Genomic DNA, 15,147 nt, shown 5'->3' on the forward strand with positions numbered 1-15,147 from the left:
AGCTGAATGCAATTCAGGGCTTAGGAGAGGAGTGAAAATTCACTATACCTACCAGTTCAACAAAATCATTATAAGAAGTCGTCTTTTTGGCCAAAAATTAAAACACTCTGTTCTCTTCCCTATTTTGAAAAAAGTTGAAAAACTGAAAATTTCCAGCTGTCGATATGTTCATTCTTTCATTAATTTTTAGTATCTCCGGAAAATTCCATTATCCAAATTGCAAAAAACCAAGTTGAAAAAATATACAAAAAATTGAAAAAACAAGCAGAAATAGAAAACAATAATGGCAAAAGGCAAAAAAGAATGTTGAGAATTTCGACGCTCAAATTAAGTGAGAGAAATAAATATTTTTACGTATGAAAAATTGACAAAAGCTGTAAATCAAATATTCTCAAAAATTGAATGATTAATGCAAAAAATGAAAATTAACCTCGCTGTTATTGAAAGGTGCCTGCCATGGATAAAAAATCAGCACCACTGAGCAAAATTATGCAAAAATTAATTTAAAATTTGTTTTAAAATGTCATAAAAATAGTTTGAATTAATTGAAAACAGATGAAACATTGTGAAAATTGTGCAAAATATCGTAAAAATGCTTAGTTACGTATGACAAAAAATTGTGAAAAATTACACAAAATTGATCTAATATTATCGAAATGATATAATGAAATCAAATTGTGAAAAAATCACATCAAGTGTTTATAGAATTTCAGATGATAACCGTGCCATAGTTAAACTCCGAAATCGTGAAAAATCCAGAGTTAAAAATGGCTTCTAAAAGCACAACTTTGCCAATTTTCATGCCAAAAAGTGTTTTTATTTTTACATTTTCTTTCTAATGTATGGATTTTGCCAAGCGACCTCAAAAAACTTTGTCTCACTTTTGAAAATGTCTCAATTTGAAAGTCAATTTTGTTAGCATTGGTGGAATTAGCTTTCTAGGTCAGCTCACTTGAAAGGTACTATAAAAATTAAAATTTTGAGCATTTTTTAATATAAAAGAAAAAAAAACATCCTCTATGAACTCCAAAGTTGAAGGAGTTACTTTGACTGTTGAAAATTATTTAAAAAATTCAAAAGTTCCAAGTTCTTGAAAAAATGTAAATTAAACTTCTGATTTTGAACATTTATAAGAAAGTTTGTTGGGAAAATTGTTTATTTTCTATTTATAGTCAGGGGGCCCGCATAAGGATCTATTGCGCCCCGTCGATCCTCCTGGACAACTTTTTTCTTTAAGGGGGAGTCCTAAGGAACATTTCTAGCTCTTATCTTCAAAAAAAAACATAGCCCCACTCACAAAATGGCGGCCATTTTGATTGACAAGTCAGCCAACATAGAACTTGCACGAAGTTTTTTAGACCTTACAAAGATAGATCAAAAGAGCAGGCAAAAATTTATCATCTGACAAAATTTCAAGTGCTAAAGTGCCTTTTTCGATTTTTGGTGAATTTTTGAAAATCAAATTTGGGCCAAAAATGAGGGAAAAATCAAAATCTTACCAAATTAACCTAGAAAGCTGAAATTTGGGTTATATCCTATTTTCGACCTGCCAAATCGATTGAAAACTGTTTCAGACCGTTTAGAGTAGTTCTGGAGCCTCCAGCAGATTTTTGAAACTTGAAATTCCTACAAAATTTCATCAAATGGAGTTGGAAAGACGAAATTCATTCTGCAAACTAATTTCAATACGCTACGAAGTCGACTGCAGGTGGATTTCAAGTCGTTTTGGAGCCTCCAGCGATGTTATGAAAATTACTGGAGCCTCCAGTAGATTTTTGAAACTTTAAATTTCCTAAAAATTTCATCAAATAAAGATAAAAAGCGAGAATTTACTCTGCGCTCCAATGTTAGCACTCTCTGAAGACGACTTCAGGTGGGTTTAAGTCATTTTGGAGCCTCCAGGGTGTCTAACGGTCCTTCCGGTCCTTCCAGGTCAGTAAAAGTCCTTCTTTTTGCCTATTGGTCCTTCTTTTTCAAAAAGTCCTTCAAAAGTCCTTCTTTTTGCCCGAAGGTCCTTCTTTTTTCCGAATTTTCTAATAATTCTGTCATTTAATAAAAATTAGAAATGGTGTTCTTTTACGTCTCATATTGTATCAATTTTCAACAGCTTTCGCCCTCGCTTCGCTCGGGCTAGATCATTTTTCTTTTTTTTTCTCTGACCAAAGTTAAAGGGTAGAAAAATATGTCTTCTCAAATCAAAAATAATGCTGTTTTACTACTCAGGAATTGTGAATTTTCGAAAACTTTTGCCCTCGCTTCGCTCGGGCGTTTATTCCTATTTTTAACTATGATAAATACCTATAAAATTTTCTGAAAACTTGAAATTTGTAAATTTTGAAGCTAAGAAAATCAACTTTTTGCATAAAAAAATGATGTTTTACATTTTGAATTATCAATTTTTCACAGCTGGTACAACAATTTTCAAACATTTCCTAGAATGGAAAAATCAACTCGAGAAATTCCAAAAATATAATCGAATCAATGAAAAATTCAAATAAATTTTTCATTTGACATTTTTGTTTTCAACTTCCCTTTTTAAAAAATGGTTCGAACCACATCTGGCCAATTCTTTGGAAAAAATTTCGGGGCTGGAGGGGGGAGTTTGGAGTAAAAAATTGGGAAAATCTAGCGAGAAAAATTGAAAGAATGTCGTAGTCTCACCCCCTCTCCATCTCCCACCACGCATCGTTTCGTCACACCTCTGAAAATGAAATGTACTTAATGTTTTGTGTGGAAAGTTTTTTGCTCACCTCCTTTTTATTACATTAAACATTTTTTTAGTCACTTTTTTGATTACTTTTTGGTTACTAAAGTTATTTTTTTTTTGAGAAAAATTTGAGTACCATCCCTGATATTAATATTGTTCATCAAAGTACATAGTTTCCCTTACTCAATTTTGATGTCTAAACAGTAAGCGAGGGTACGTGAGGCGTGACAATGTATAACTTGAAAATATGTCGTATGAAAAAAAAAGATAAAAATACGAAAAAAGTACGAAATTTCGTTTTTTGAATTTGGTAGTCATTAGACAACAAATTTATCAGGTCTATTTTTAATATTTTTAATTTTTTTGTTTCTTTTAAAAATTATAAATTTTCGAAGTTTTTTTTGGCAATTTTGTAAAAATGAATGAGGGGGGGGGGGTTAGTAGGTGCATTTTCAATTTTAAAAAGGTCCTTCCAAGGTCCTTCAAAAGTCCTTCTTTTTAGTTTTCAGATTTTGTTAGACACCCTGCTCCAGCGACTTTTTGAAAATTCCTGAAGTCTGCAGCAAATTTTTGAAACTTGAAATTTCAACAAAATTTCAGAATCCGTATTGATAGCTCACATTTTTGAATCATCCTCCCCTCAACTCTCTTACTTTTCATCCCAATTACCTTCCAGCATCACTGATAATTTTCTCTCAAGTTGAGAGTAGTCTTTCGATGGTAAAATACAATTGAACATCCATAATTATGACCAATGACTGATTTCTGATCCCAATTCTCAACAGCTCGACAAAACATCACAAAAATTACACTTTCATCTCTCGAAAAATAACTGCAGCATTGTTAGTAAACAAACAAACACTCATAACTTGTTAGTTGTTGTCCGTACGCGAATATCGACTAGATAACGGTACATTACTGATAATGCTTCTATGAGTTGACACCATATCGTCCTGCATGAGCTCATTGTATTTGCCCACAGGCCATAGGAAAGACAAATGACACTCTTCCAGTTCAGTCTGCAAAAGGGCGAGTCGCATAGGTATAGTACAACAGCTTGTATTGTACTCGACTTTCAAGTAGGTTGTGCGGATTCTTATTTCCAGGAAGTTTTCACCATTCACCGTATACAATCTATACGATATAGGTACATTTGAGCATAGGTATACGCTGTTATGTTGGATAATTAAATTTTCAATTAACGTATCGTATATTTAGTTTATTTGGTCCTTGAATGAAGTGCATGGCATGGTACAAGCATCACATCGTCGCCTCGCATAATCGTATGCTATGACGGTGCTACTCGTGTATTTTTATGTATCGCCAACATTTGGTAACACTGTAGAGAGCTGTTGCTGTTGGATTCTTTAATAAATGTGTTGTGTGTGTCTGTATACAAGAGTTTATAAGTGGAATAGATGGTTTAGTTTTCGTATGCATGAGGTAAGACAAGTGGGGAATGAGGTATTAGCAACTATTGTAAGCTCGAACGGTCGTGGCGATGGTCTTCATTTCAGAGCGACCAATCGCGCTGGTGTAATTACGTGTGTCGTGTTGTCTATTTATTTTTATCATGAAGTGCTCGAGCTCGTACCGTGTTTCTTTTTCAAACTCTTTCGTTAACTACTCGTACAAAGTGACCGGCATTTTTTCGTGCTGAAAAAGTGATCGTGTGTGGTGATCAGTGATGTGTTTTGGTGATTTTTTGTGCGGTGATGTTGAGTGATCGCGAGTGATCTGTTCGCGCTGAAGAGTATAATATTTATTGTCGAGTGAATAATTTATCGAGTGAAAAATGTGGTGTTGTGATGGAAGTGACGACCCAGTGCGTTTTTAAATTTCATTATCAAAGGTTTGCATCAATTTTCTCATCTATACTCGTATTTTACTCGTATTAACAAATTTTCAAACGATGAAGTAAGATTTGCGCCTGAAAATTTCAACATCGAGGTGCCCATTACCCCTTTTACACATTACGAATGCGTTCTAAGCCGTTTCTATATTATTACAGCGCGAATAATCGTACAAAATATGGATTATTTCGCACCCCCTTCTACTTACCCTGCCTTCATATCTACACCAAACGCAGTTCCTACTCTGCTACCCGAGTATTTAAAATTAATGTACTAAATAATAAGTAAGCTGGTATTTTGAATACTTACCGGCTTTCGCTTTTATATGGCCAACATACGGTGCAAACAAACAGTACTTTTATGCTTTTTTCTCTGTTTGTTTGGCCTTTAACTATCGAAATAATTTCATTATTCGCTAATTTCAACGGTTCATAAAGTTTCTTAAATTGTGACGTGAATTTCGTTTTCAGCCTATTATAAGGCAAATATGCTCTAAAGACTGTATGGTTATGATGATGATGAAAAGAGAAGTGAAAAAATGACTTTCGCCATTATCGTCGCTATACGTAGTCAGTTCCGCAAATGGAGCTGCCCTTTTTTGCTGTTTTTTTTCGTCGTGAACGTGGCCACCGTTGAAGGTTTTTTGTTTCAGTTATTATATTAAAAATAGTCGAGTCGTTATGGGTTTTAATGTAATTTGATACTGAAGAATGTTGATAGCTTTTTTGCCTGTAGTGGGACTATTAAGAGAGCAGGTTTTTGCGATTGGTTGGTTTTGCAGACGAAGGGTGGGGATTTTTTTTTGGAATGATGAGTGAATTTGATGGTTTTTGGTTTTTTTGGTTTCATTTTCAAAATACTCTGCTTGGGTGTTTAAAAAAATTCTGCCCTTTTGCCTACAAGTAATTTCATGGCAGATTTTTATGAAATATTAGAAAATTGCTTCACCCCTTTACCTCTCGCTTCGATACGATTACATGGAGAATTTTTGGATTTTTTCGGAAGAGGAGAAAGGAGATGGTTAATAAATTGATGAAAAATTTCATCATCAAAAACGTTGGGTTTTTCAATAAAAGCCTATTTTTGGGGTGAAAATTTTTTAGAAAAAATATAGAAATTTCAAATTTTTCTTGAAAATTGTGGACTTTGTGATGATAAAATTCCAGCTGAATGTTGAACTTTTTTTCAGAAGACTGTCATTTTTGGCCTCCTCCTCCCCTTCAATCGTCATATGTTTACAAATTTATTTGAATTTCTTTCTTAATTCAAGTTTCGTATTCTCAAAGTCTGATTTTCTTCAAGTCACATCGATTTTTGACTCAAGTGGGGGGGGGGGGGTGGCAATTCTTTAAAGTTGAACAGGTTTCTCGTAAAAAAAATAACCTGTCAGGGTACTTTTCAGGTGTGAAAATGGTCTAAAATTATGAAAAAAATTTTAATTTTACTGAAATTTTGAAAATGTGCAAAATTTTTTTCATGAGGTATTTTTATTGAAATCCTTGAAAGGAAGCTTCGAAATCTTTGCCTTATTTTTCGTTCAAGTATTCATTTTTTTTTGTGATTTGGCTAACCTGGGTAAAAAAAAAATTGAATTTTTGAAACTTTGTGTTGTATACAGTTGGGCCACGTAAAATTTAGTGCTTCCTAAAATATTTCGAAAAAATAACATTCTAGTGCAATGTATAACTAATTAAATCGAGGAAAATCGAATTATGGGTTTTTCATTTCTCAAAATTCTTTCCATAGTTTATTTGTCAACATCAAAGAGTGCATGTACCTAATTATTAGCATCGAATTCGTCATAAAAATTGACGGTCATTTAGTGTGATTTTCAAGTGGTATACAAACTGAATAAAGAGAATTCGTTATCAAGTCCGGAAAAAACAGCATTGCACGAATTCGATATGAGTCACAATAATAAAACATGTACGCGTATTACTTTGTTGTTTTCTTGGAAAAATTTGGTGTGAGAGATTCATTAATGAAATAATATTCTCTTTTCGTGAGTTACTCGTATCATTTTATTTGCGTCTTATTCATCTTTGATTAGCTCGACCTTGCGAATAATGCTCATTTTATGAACGCACGAATCAGCCCTGCCGGCGGAGCTGGACCGCGTCATCTTGTAGCAGCCATAGAATGGCAATAGAAAACTATTTGGAATACACAATGGTCAATTACCCTCGTCAAATATTGCTCGAGTGAATTTTTCTTGATTAAGTTAAACTATAATCCTCGCCCTCGTTTTCTCTCATCGTTTTCAATTTACGGTCCATTTGTTGGGTTGTTAAAAATTGAAAGTTTTTTTTCTCTATCTGAGCATTGCTGGTTGGCTCGTATATAATCGTTAATGAATCGGTATAGAGTACGTATTGTTTGTATTAGGATGGTAGTGTATTGGAAAATAGAGAATAGAAAAATTCATCGAATACCGAAAAGAATACAGGAGTGAGTGAGATACGAGAGAAAGAAAAGGGTACGTGAGCTACATATAAAATAGTCTTAGGAGGAAGAGAAGGAGGAATGGAACTGGGGAACGATTCGGGAAATTTCCATTTTCGATATTTTTATTCCAGCAGCATCAGTTGTACTAGATACCGTCTTTTGTAAAGTGAAACTACCTATAAACAGCGAACGAACTTGACCTTATTAAATCTATAGAGGAAAAATATATAGATTAGAATTTTATTAACCGATAATTTCGTGTAAATGTAAAATGTATGAAGTTCGATAAGTACGACGTACTCGTGTTTTATATTTTCTAATCCACCAAATGATTAATTTATCGTTTGTGTAATAATAGCGAAGGCAATAAAAATTGGATTTTTATTAAGAAGGCTTCTGGTCGATGAAAAAAAAAAATGGGCACTGTTGATTGTGTATGTATAAACGCGAGAGATGTACGAGTACATTTTGCTGTACAACCAACGTTCATAAATTACATTTAAATTCCGTTATCGCTCGATAATGATTGGTTAGTGATGATAAATGTGTGTTGAGAGAATTGCAATGCTTATATTGTTGCGTTATTCTGCATCGAAAGATGAGGATTCGGTTATACGACTGGTTTTTTTCTCAGTTTATCGAAGGTTTACAATCGTTTTATGCTCCAAGTTGGCGTGTTGTATAGGCTTACAAAAGAGAAAAACCATCTAGGTACGTGGAGAAAATAAAATTTCACTTAGGTTCTTCTAGCTCTTTGCTAGACCTTGAGTTCAATAATGAGATATCATTCGATAGTACATATTGTATGGCCAAGCTAGGCAAATTAGACTGTGATTAAATGAACCGGTTGCTTCTCTGTGTATCTTAAAATGTACTGTATACAGAGAGTTATAAATACACGTACAAGGCGACGTTAATTTTGAGTAAATATCACAGGGTATACTCGAGGCGGAGGCGTCCAAGTAATTTTTTTCCTTTTACTCGTGTATTAGGTGGAGGTACACCTCGAATAGAGCGCAATTACCCATCCGTATATAGATAAGAGAACCCATCAGCAGTGCAAGGAATCGGTAGTATAATATGTAATTGTACCAGTTCTTTGCCCAATGTTGAGTAACCGGTTTGAGGTTATTATTCGCTCCTCTTCTGCTGCTTCTTCTTCTTCTTCTTCATCTTGAACTTTTTTTTTCGATAAATTTTATACCTTCGTAGTGTGTATTTGGCGTGTAAATTAATCGCTATAATGTGGTATCGCGTATGTGGATTTTATAGTAAAGTCGCCGCGCCAGTCGATGAAAAAAAAAACACCATCGTGTGTCGAGTGCACCGTATAGATGTAGAGTAATGAGATGAAGTGCGACCATCGTCAATTCATATCTTCTCCGCCGCCACCATTGCCATGCTAATTACTAAATATACGTCGGTGCTGCTGCAAACGTCGTCGACGACCAAGAAGACCGTCATATCTCGTATGCTCGTACAAGAATCAAGTGGTGGCCCTTCAATAAGTCATAGGTTAGTAGATGTCAAATTTTTCTTACTGCGCTTCGAGGCTTTTTGTGTAATGAGACTGCTTTTTCTGTGTACGTTGCGAAATTAACGCGTTTCAATTGTGTTTGTGTTCGCTTCTTTGACATGATGACCGAGTTCATATTGTTTAAGTGGATTGGCCGCGAGATGATGAGGAAAGTGATGACACGATGAAAAGTTGCTGAATGTATTGATGAAGTATTGATGCTGGAACGTGCCATGTTCCCTGTTCTTTGCAGACCCTGTTTGAGTTTGATGTTACTTGCTGGGGTATGCTACGTGCATCGAAAATTACCCCAGAGGATGGATTGAATTCGCGATGTGTCTGGAGGGGTTGAATGGCCGGTTTGTCTGGTTATATGAAGGATGATGGAAGAAAGGGTCATTTGTATGAAAAATGGAAATAATCTGTGTTGATTTTTTATGGGAAAAAATGGACAAGGAAACTGAAGTACCTACTTTAAAATTGCCTACCTCCGATCCTGCAAGTCCTAGTTTTGATCTGCTTTCTATCAAAAAGTCAATTTTTTTCAATATCGTTCTTAAAATTTTTCAATTTAGACATCCCCCCTACCTATGTTTAATTTTGAGAAAATTTCTTGGTAAAATTTTTAACTTTTTATAATTTTCCATTGTAGTGAATGAAAAATTAGGAAAATTTTTGTGCTCTCGCTTCACTTGAACAGAAGCACGTTTCTCTTCCTTTTAAAAATGTTGCTAATTTTCATCGAGAATTAATTTGGAATAAATAATATGTACTTACTTTACTTTTTTTAAAAACAAATCCCTTGAAAATAAAGTATTATGATTGAAATTTTGAAGAAAAAAATTAATAGTAAAATTGACACCCCCTCTCCCACTTGAAAAATCTTGAAATATCCGATGACATTGAAAAAGGGACAAATTGGCGTGTAAAATTTGAAGGACTCTTCCCTGGGAAGTAGGGAGTTGGTGAGTTGATTCCAAAAATGAAAAAAGTGTACGAATTGATTCTATCCCACCTCTTTTTTTCAAAGTAGTATGTTGGGAGAGCATGAAAAAATCCAGGGTTTATGCAAGTTGTTGGAAAATTTGCGATTTTGTAGTTGACATTTTCAAGATCTTTGCTCCCCCCCCCCCTCTAGTAAAATTGTTTTGCTTCGCTTTTATTTGGAATTTCATGTTTAGGTTGAATGTTGATGATATAAGTTTTTTAAAATTTTGTTTTTTATAATGAAAAATATAATAATCAAATTTGATTTTTTTTTAGCTTGAAAATGTATCTTTTCCTGCAACATTTATTCAAAAAAGTACCTATTTGAAAAAAAAATGCAAATTCGGTCATACAAAAAATCATACAAGTCATACTTTTTGCTAAACAGATCCCAGTAGAAACAGAGCATTTTTTAAGATATAAGTGCTTGGCCAAATGGCCACCCAGTGACCAAGTTTTGGCCACCCAGTATATTCGATTTGGCCACGAAAGTTTTTTCCTTTCAAAACCAAGTCATGAAAAAGTAGACACTCTGAAGTACTATCTTATCAAAAATCCTTCTAAAGTTCTGTTTTTCCATTTTGAAATTTTATTAGATACAGGTATCTGTTTTTGGTAGAAATGCGCTGTGAGCAGAGCACATTATTTGCTTGCCATGAAAAGTTGAGTTGGAAGGATTTTTAAAAATTCACCCTCCTCACCCCTTCAATTTCCAGATCAGCTACGTGTTGGAAAAACTGAATTGGAATATTAGGTGCAATTTACACCTCCAAGTACAACACGTATCAAAGTCCCCCCCCCCCCCCACCCTCAAACCACAGTTGGTTTCGATTTCGTTTTAAAAAGAAATTATTGCCCGAAAAAATTAATAGAAATTTCAACAACAAAAATGTTTTCTGACTATAAATAATAGAATGGACCTTTTTCACATTTTGAATTTTTTCACTTGCCAATCGATTTATTTTTACAGAATATGATTTCCAAAGTCTTGATAAAATTCAAGGCGAATACTGAATTTTGAAAATATGTTATTGAAGCATACGTTTCCAAACGACACTAAGTCGTAAGTCCATTTTCAAGGTTTATGAGGTTGCAACGCCATCTAGCATAAAGTCACGGACCATAAAATGGCTGATTTTTTGATATGGTGTGCCCAAGGGTCTTGGCTACAACATATCAAAAAATCAGCCAATTTGGGCCATTTCCACGTTTCCAAACTGTATATTTTTTTGGACTTAGTGCCGTTTAGAAACCTATGCTTCAATTAAATTTCTGGAATTTTTTCGATTTCTTGGATGTTGCTCTATCACGTCATCTTTGCCTCTATTCGAAACTCAAAACATCTATCACTATAATGAAATTTCTGATTTCTAATCATGAAAAATGTCGACTAAAACATTGATTTCAGAGTTCAGATCATCGTAAAATTAATGACAATTTTAGAAAACCGCCATTTCTGTTATTTTTTGAAATCAACATCTGCATAATTTGAATTTCATGAAGTTATGTACTTACCATTATCTGAGGACCTGTTTTTTTTTTTTTTTTTTTTTTGTAATTCCTCGTCTAGTTTTATTTGAATTCAAGATCTGCTTGAAAAGAATGAATTGAGAATCAGAATCCATCCCAATAATTAGCTGTATCTAATTGAAAATTTTATCAATAACCAATTTGTTTTATCGATAATCTTATCGGTCGTAGGTGTATATTTATCGATAGTTACGCTGTTTTAATTTCCTCTACGGACTACATCGTTCATTTCGAGATTGCCCGAAGCATTAATTGTTTTGACCTATGCTACAGATCTTATCTAATATTAATTGTACGATATCTGACAAATCAAACATCCGCTACCCTTATACCTGCCATGTAAAGAACCACCCTTTTTGGCGTTCTCTTATCGGATCGCCACTACTGTGTGTAAAGAATGATAGACCAAGTCTAAACAACAATAACGTGAATTATTGTACCATTTTTACAATATATATTTAGGAAACACTGAACGGAAAACAATAAACATAACAGACAGACGAGGGAAAATACACATATCTTTGTGCTCTTATTCGAAAGAATAAAGAACGCGCGAGACCATATCACATGTCATATTCTACACGTTCCATGTACTAGGTCTAGGTATTCTGGTATATGCTTTACCAAAAATTCCGCCGTATCAACATTTACCACACACCATTATCGAGACGAGGATGGGGTTGGGGGTAGGCTGTATTAAACCATATCTACGAAACACTTTCCAGTTTTCGAGCATTCGAGCTAAAGCCTCTCTGTAACAATGGTCTTTTAATGAACACAATATGCTGAACGTAGTACGGTAGTAACCGACAATATGCTCATCTTTTCGGCTGCTAAACCTCTCTAATGCAGATATCTCGTGTGCTACACGTTCTCTAAACTCTGGCCGCCGCACCGTGCTGGCCAAAGGAATGAGAGCTAGAAAGGTGGAGCGGTGTGTATCCGAAGCAAAACCCCATCATTTGTTATACTGTCCGTGAATCGGACCTCGACCTCTCTTTTTTCTCATGTATGGATGGTGTAGATGAGAGAAGAAGGGTAGGACCAAAAAACATGGGGAAAGTTAAGTTAATATTAACTCGCCGAACACGATGCAATTAATTGCCTATATATCTCCCTTTTTTTTCCTCGTAGCGGAAAAAAATTTTCCACCTTTCAATACCAGCAGCATTCAACAACGTGTGTGCTTTGTACGTGTATGGTGTGGTGTGTATATAATATACCCCAAATTTCGGATGTGGCTTGATTTCCCCCTTGTGCTCCCATTTTGCCAGTTGGTAACCCGAAATAGGTGTATGTATTTTGGAAAATTAATTAACCGGAGCAACGAATATGATTTTTCAATTATGGAAGACAAAAGTATGCACGAGGAGAGTAATGTGTGATTTGTTCGCTGCGAAATGTTCATATTCAACTTTTTGTGGAATTTTTATTCTGCGAAATTATTTTTATAATTGGCTTGGGTACCTAATTACCTATTCATAAAAATTGAGCCCTTATTAAAAACCCTTCTAATATTATCTTATAAAACGATGATTCAAAGTTTTTTGCTCTTTGCAATTTTTCAACTTTCAATCAGAAGACCTTCGACACCTACAATTTTAATTGGATTATATTTTCTTGGAATTTTTTACCAACGTCATTGATCCATTAACCGCATTATTACTTCATTTTGCGATCATTTATGTACCAAATTTTCGACGTCACCATAATTTCGCAGTAACTTTTGTTACATTCTGCCATACGTATGCGGTGGGTCTATAATGCTGAAAAAAAATGTACGTGGGACGTCTATGAAGGTAATTTCCAATATTATGGGGAGATATTTTCAACGATTCGTGGTTTTCATAGACGACGGCCGAAATTCTTCCCTTTTTTTCCTCCATAATGTACAAGGAGGTGTATAAGATACTCGTATAGCTAACGTATTTCTTCGGTAACGAGCAATTATTTCGAATCATTAGCGCGATATATTGAAAGCATCGTATATATTTTCTGTACAAGAGTCTGCCTCTCGTTCTCTCCGTTTGTGTGTTCAATGACACTAAAAACCTCGTAAAAGTAAAGAATGCGATTTAAAAATACGATAAGGACGGTTCGTTAGATTATTCAATTTTTCATATTTTTTATTAATCGAATTCTTACATCACGTATACAAATATACTTCACCCTTAGGGTATCCATCTATGTAGGTACTCGGGACGAATCGTATTGTGTAGTGAAAGTCTCCAACATGTACGTATAAAATGTCATATGTCATATAAAAATAGTAGTTTGTCTCTTTGGTACGTGTGTATGTAGAAAAAAGAAAGAACGAATACAGATGGAACCAACGACATCGAAGAATCTAAACCTATAATAAATTGTCTTCAACGGCGATAAACAACAGTACCCACGCGAGTCATACATACTAGGGCGGGTCGAAAAAAAACGTAGGTCTCAGAATTTTCTGAAATTCACATATGTGGTTCCTTTTGAGTTGAAACCACCCCAAAAAAATTTTTAGCCCCCTGCGGCACCATGGGGCTGAGCCACGTGGCCTCAAAGTGGGGCCATTTTAGCTAAAAATTCACGTTTTTCAGGTTTAAAGCTCCAAAATCGATTTTTAAAATTTACGGCTAGCACTCAATTTGTAGAGTTTGAGATGCTGAATCTCCCTGTGGAGTTCATTTTTTTTTTCGGTGGTCGCTTACGTCGGCATAAATTCGTTGAAAGTATGAAAATTGCTGATTTTAAGGTGTCAGGAAAACGTTTCCGCGAATTTATGCCCAAATGGTGTTTTGTAGGGGGACATATCGATGTAGTAAGTTGTATAATATGTAGTCGAGGGGTTAAATTTAGAATCATCAATATGCCCTCAGATCGCTGATAGGGTACATGATTCAACTTTTGTACAACATTTTAGGATTTCATCAATTTGAAAATTTCATTAGATTGCTTCTACCTATTTTTTTCATGTTTTCAAAAAAATTTTCATTTCATTTTTTAAAAATTCAATTTTGAAAGACATATGTATCTTGGAAGTATACAAAACCTTTTTTTAAAAATGTGAAAATACTTATTTCAAAAATATGAAAAAATGATAAGACAATTAAAAAACGACAAAAATTTGAGAAAATGTCTCATTCGAGTAAAATTTTGCACAGACTGCTTAGTTTATTGAAAAGTACCTAGCTACCTACCAAGAATTAATCGGAAATTCTCAAAATTGAATGAAGATTTGTCAAAACTGCAGAAAGTGTCATAAAAATTGTCAAAATTGAGCCAAAAAAAAAACACTTTTTATTTTCAAAATTCAAAGTACAAATTACCCTAAAAAAGTTGGAAAAAAAACTCAAAGACCACAAAAATCCTTTTTTGATTCCACTTTAGGCATCGTGTTGATGCTTCTCAATTTATTTTCGATTTTTGTCGTTTTTTGATGGTCTATCATTTTTTCATATTTTTGAAATAAGTATTTTCACATTTTTCAAAAAAGGTTTTGTATACTTCCAAGATACATATGTCTTTCAAAATTGAATTTTTAAAAAATGAAATGAAAATTTTTTTGAAAACATGAAAAAAATAGGTAGAAGCAATCTAATGAAATTTTCAAATTGATGAAATCCTAAAATGTTGTACAAAAGTTGAATCATGTACCCTATCAGCGATCTGAGGGCATATTGATGATTCTAAATTTAACCCCTCGACTACATATTATACAACTTACTACATCGATATGTCCCCCTACAAAACACCATTTGGGCATAAATTCGCGGAAACGTTTTCCTGACACCTTAAAATCAGCAATTTTCATACTTTCAACGAATTTATGCCGACGTAAGCGACCACCGAAAAAAAAAATGAACTCCACAGGGAGATTCAGCATCTCAAACTCTACAAATTGAGTGCTAGCCGTAAATTTTAAAAATCGATTTTGGAGCTTTAAACCTGAAAAACGTGAATTTTTAGCTAAAATGGCCCCACTTTGAGGCCACGTGGCTCAGCCCCATGGTGCCGCAGGGGGCTAAAAATTTTTTTGGGGTGGTTTCAACTCAAAAGGAACCACATATGTGAATTTCAGAAAATTCTGAGACCTACGTTTTTTTTCGACCCGCCCTAATACATAC

At 34.3% G+C, this 15,147-nt stretch overlaps 1 protein-coding gene across 3 annotated transcripts in view; it reads left to right on the forward strand.

The window, feature by feature from the left end:
* spri (sprint) overlaps nucleotides 1–15,147 on the forward strand; it is a 201,822-nt gene that overhangs the window by 63,786 nt on the left and 122,889 nt on the right. Inside the window, exons 1-2 of one of the 3 annotated variants that reach the window (XM_065349201.1) lie at nucleotides 4,122–4,559; nucleotides 8,278–8,520. The exons of 1 other annotated variant lie outside the window; for it this stretch is intronic. In XM_065349201.1, the coding sequence (XP_065205273.1) occupies nucleotides 8,405–8,520 (116 nt within the window). In that variant the 5' untranslated portion in view covers nucleotides 4,122–4,559; nucleotides 8,278–8,404. Of the gene's footprint in view, nucleotides 1–4,121; nucleotides 4,560–8,277; nucleotides 8,521–15,147 lie in introns of those variants that run through there. One more of the 3 variants, XM_065349202.1, reaches the window with a different exon arrangement.

The sequence above is a fragment of the Planococcus citri genome, chromosome 2, assembly GCF_950023065.1.
Source record: "Planococcus citri chromosome 2, ihPlaCitr1.1, whole genome shotgun sequence".
In the NCBI taxonomy this organism is placed as follows: Eukaryota; Metazoa; Arthropoda; class Insecta; order Hemiptera; family Pseudococcidae; genus Planococcus; species Planococcus citri.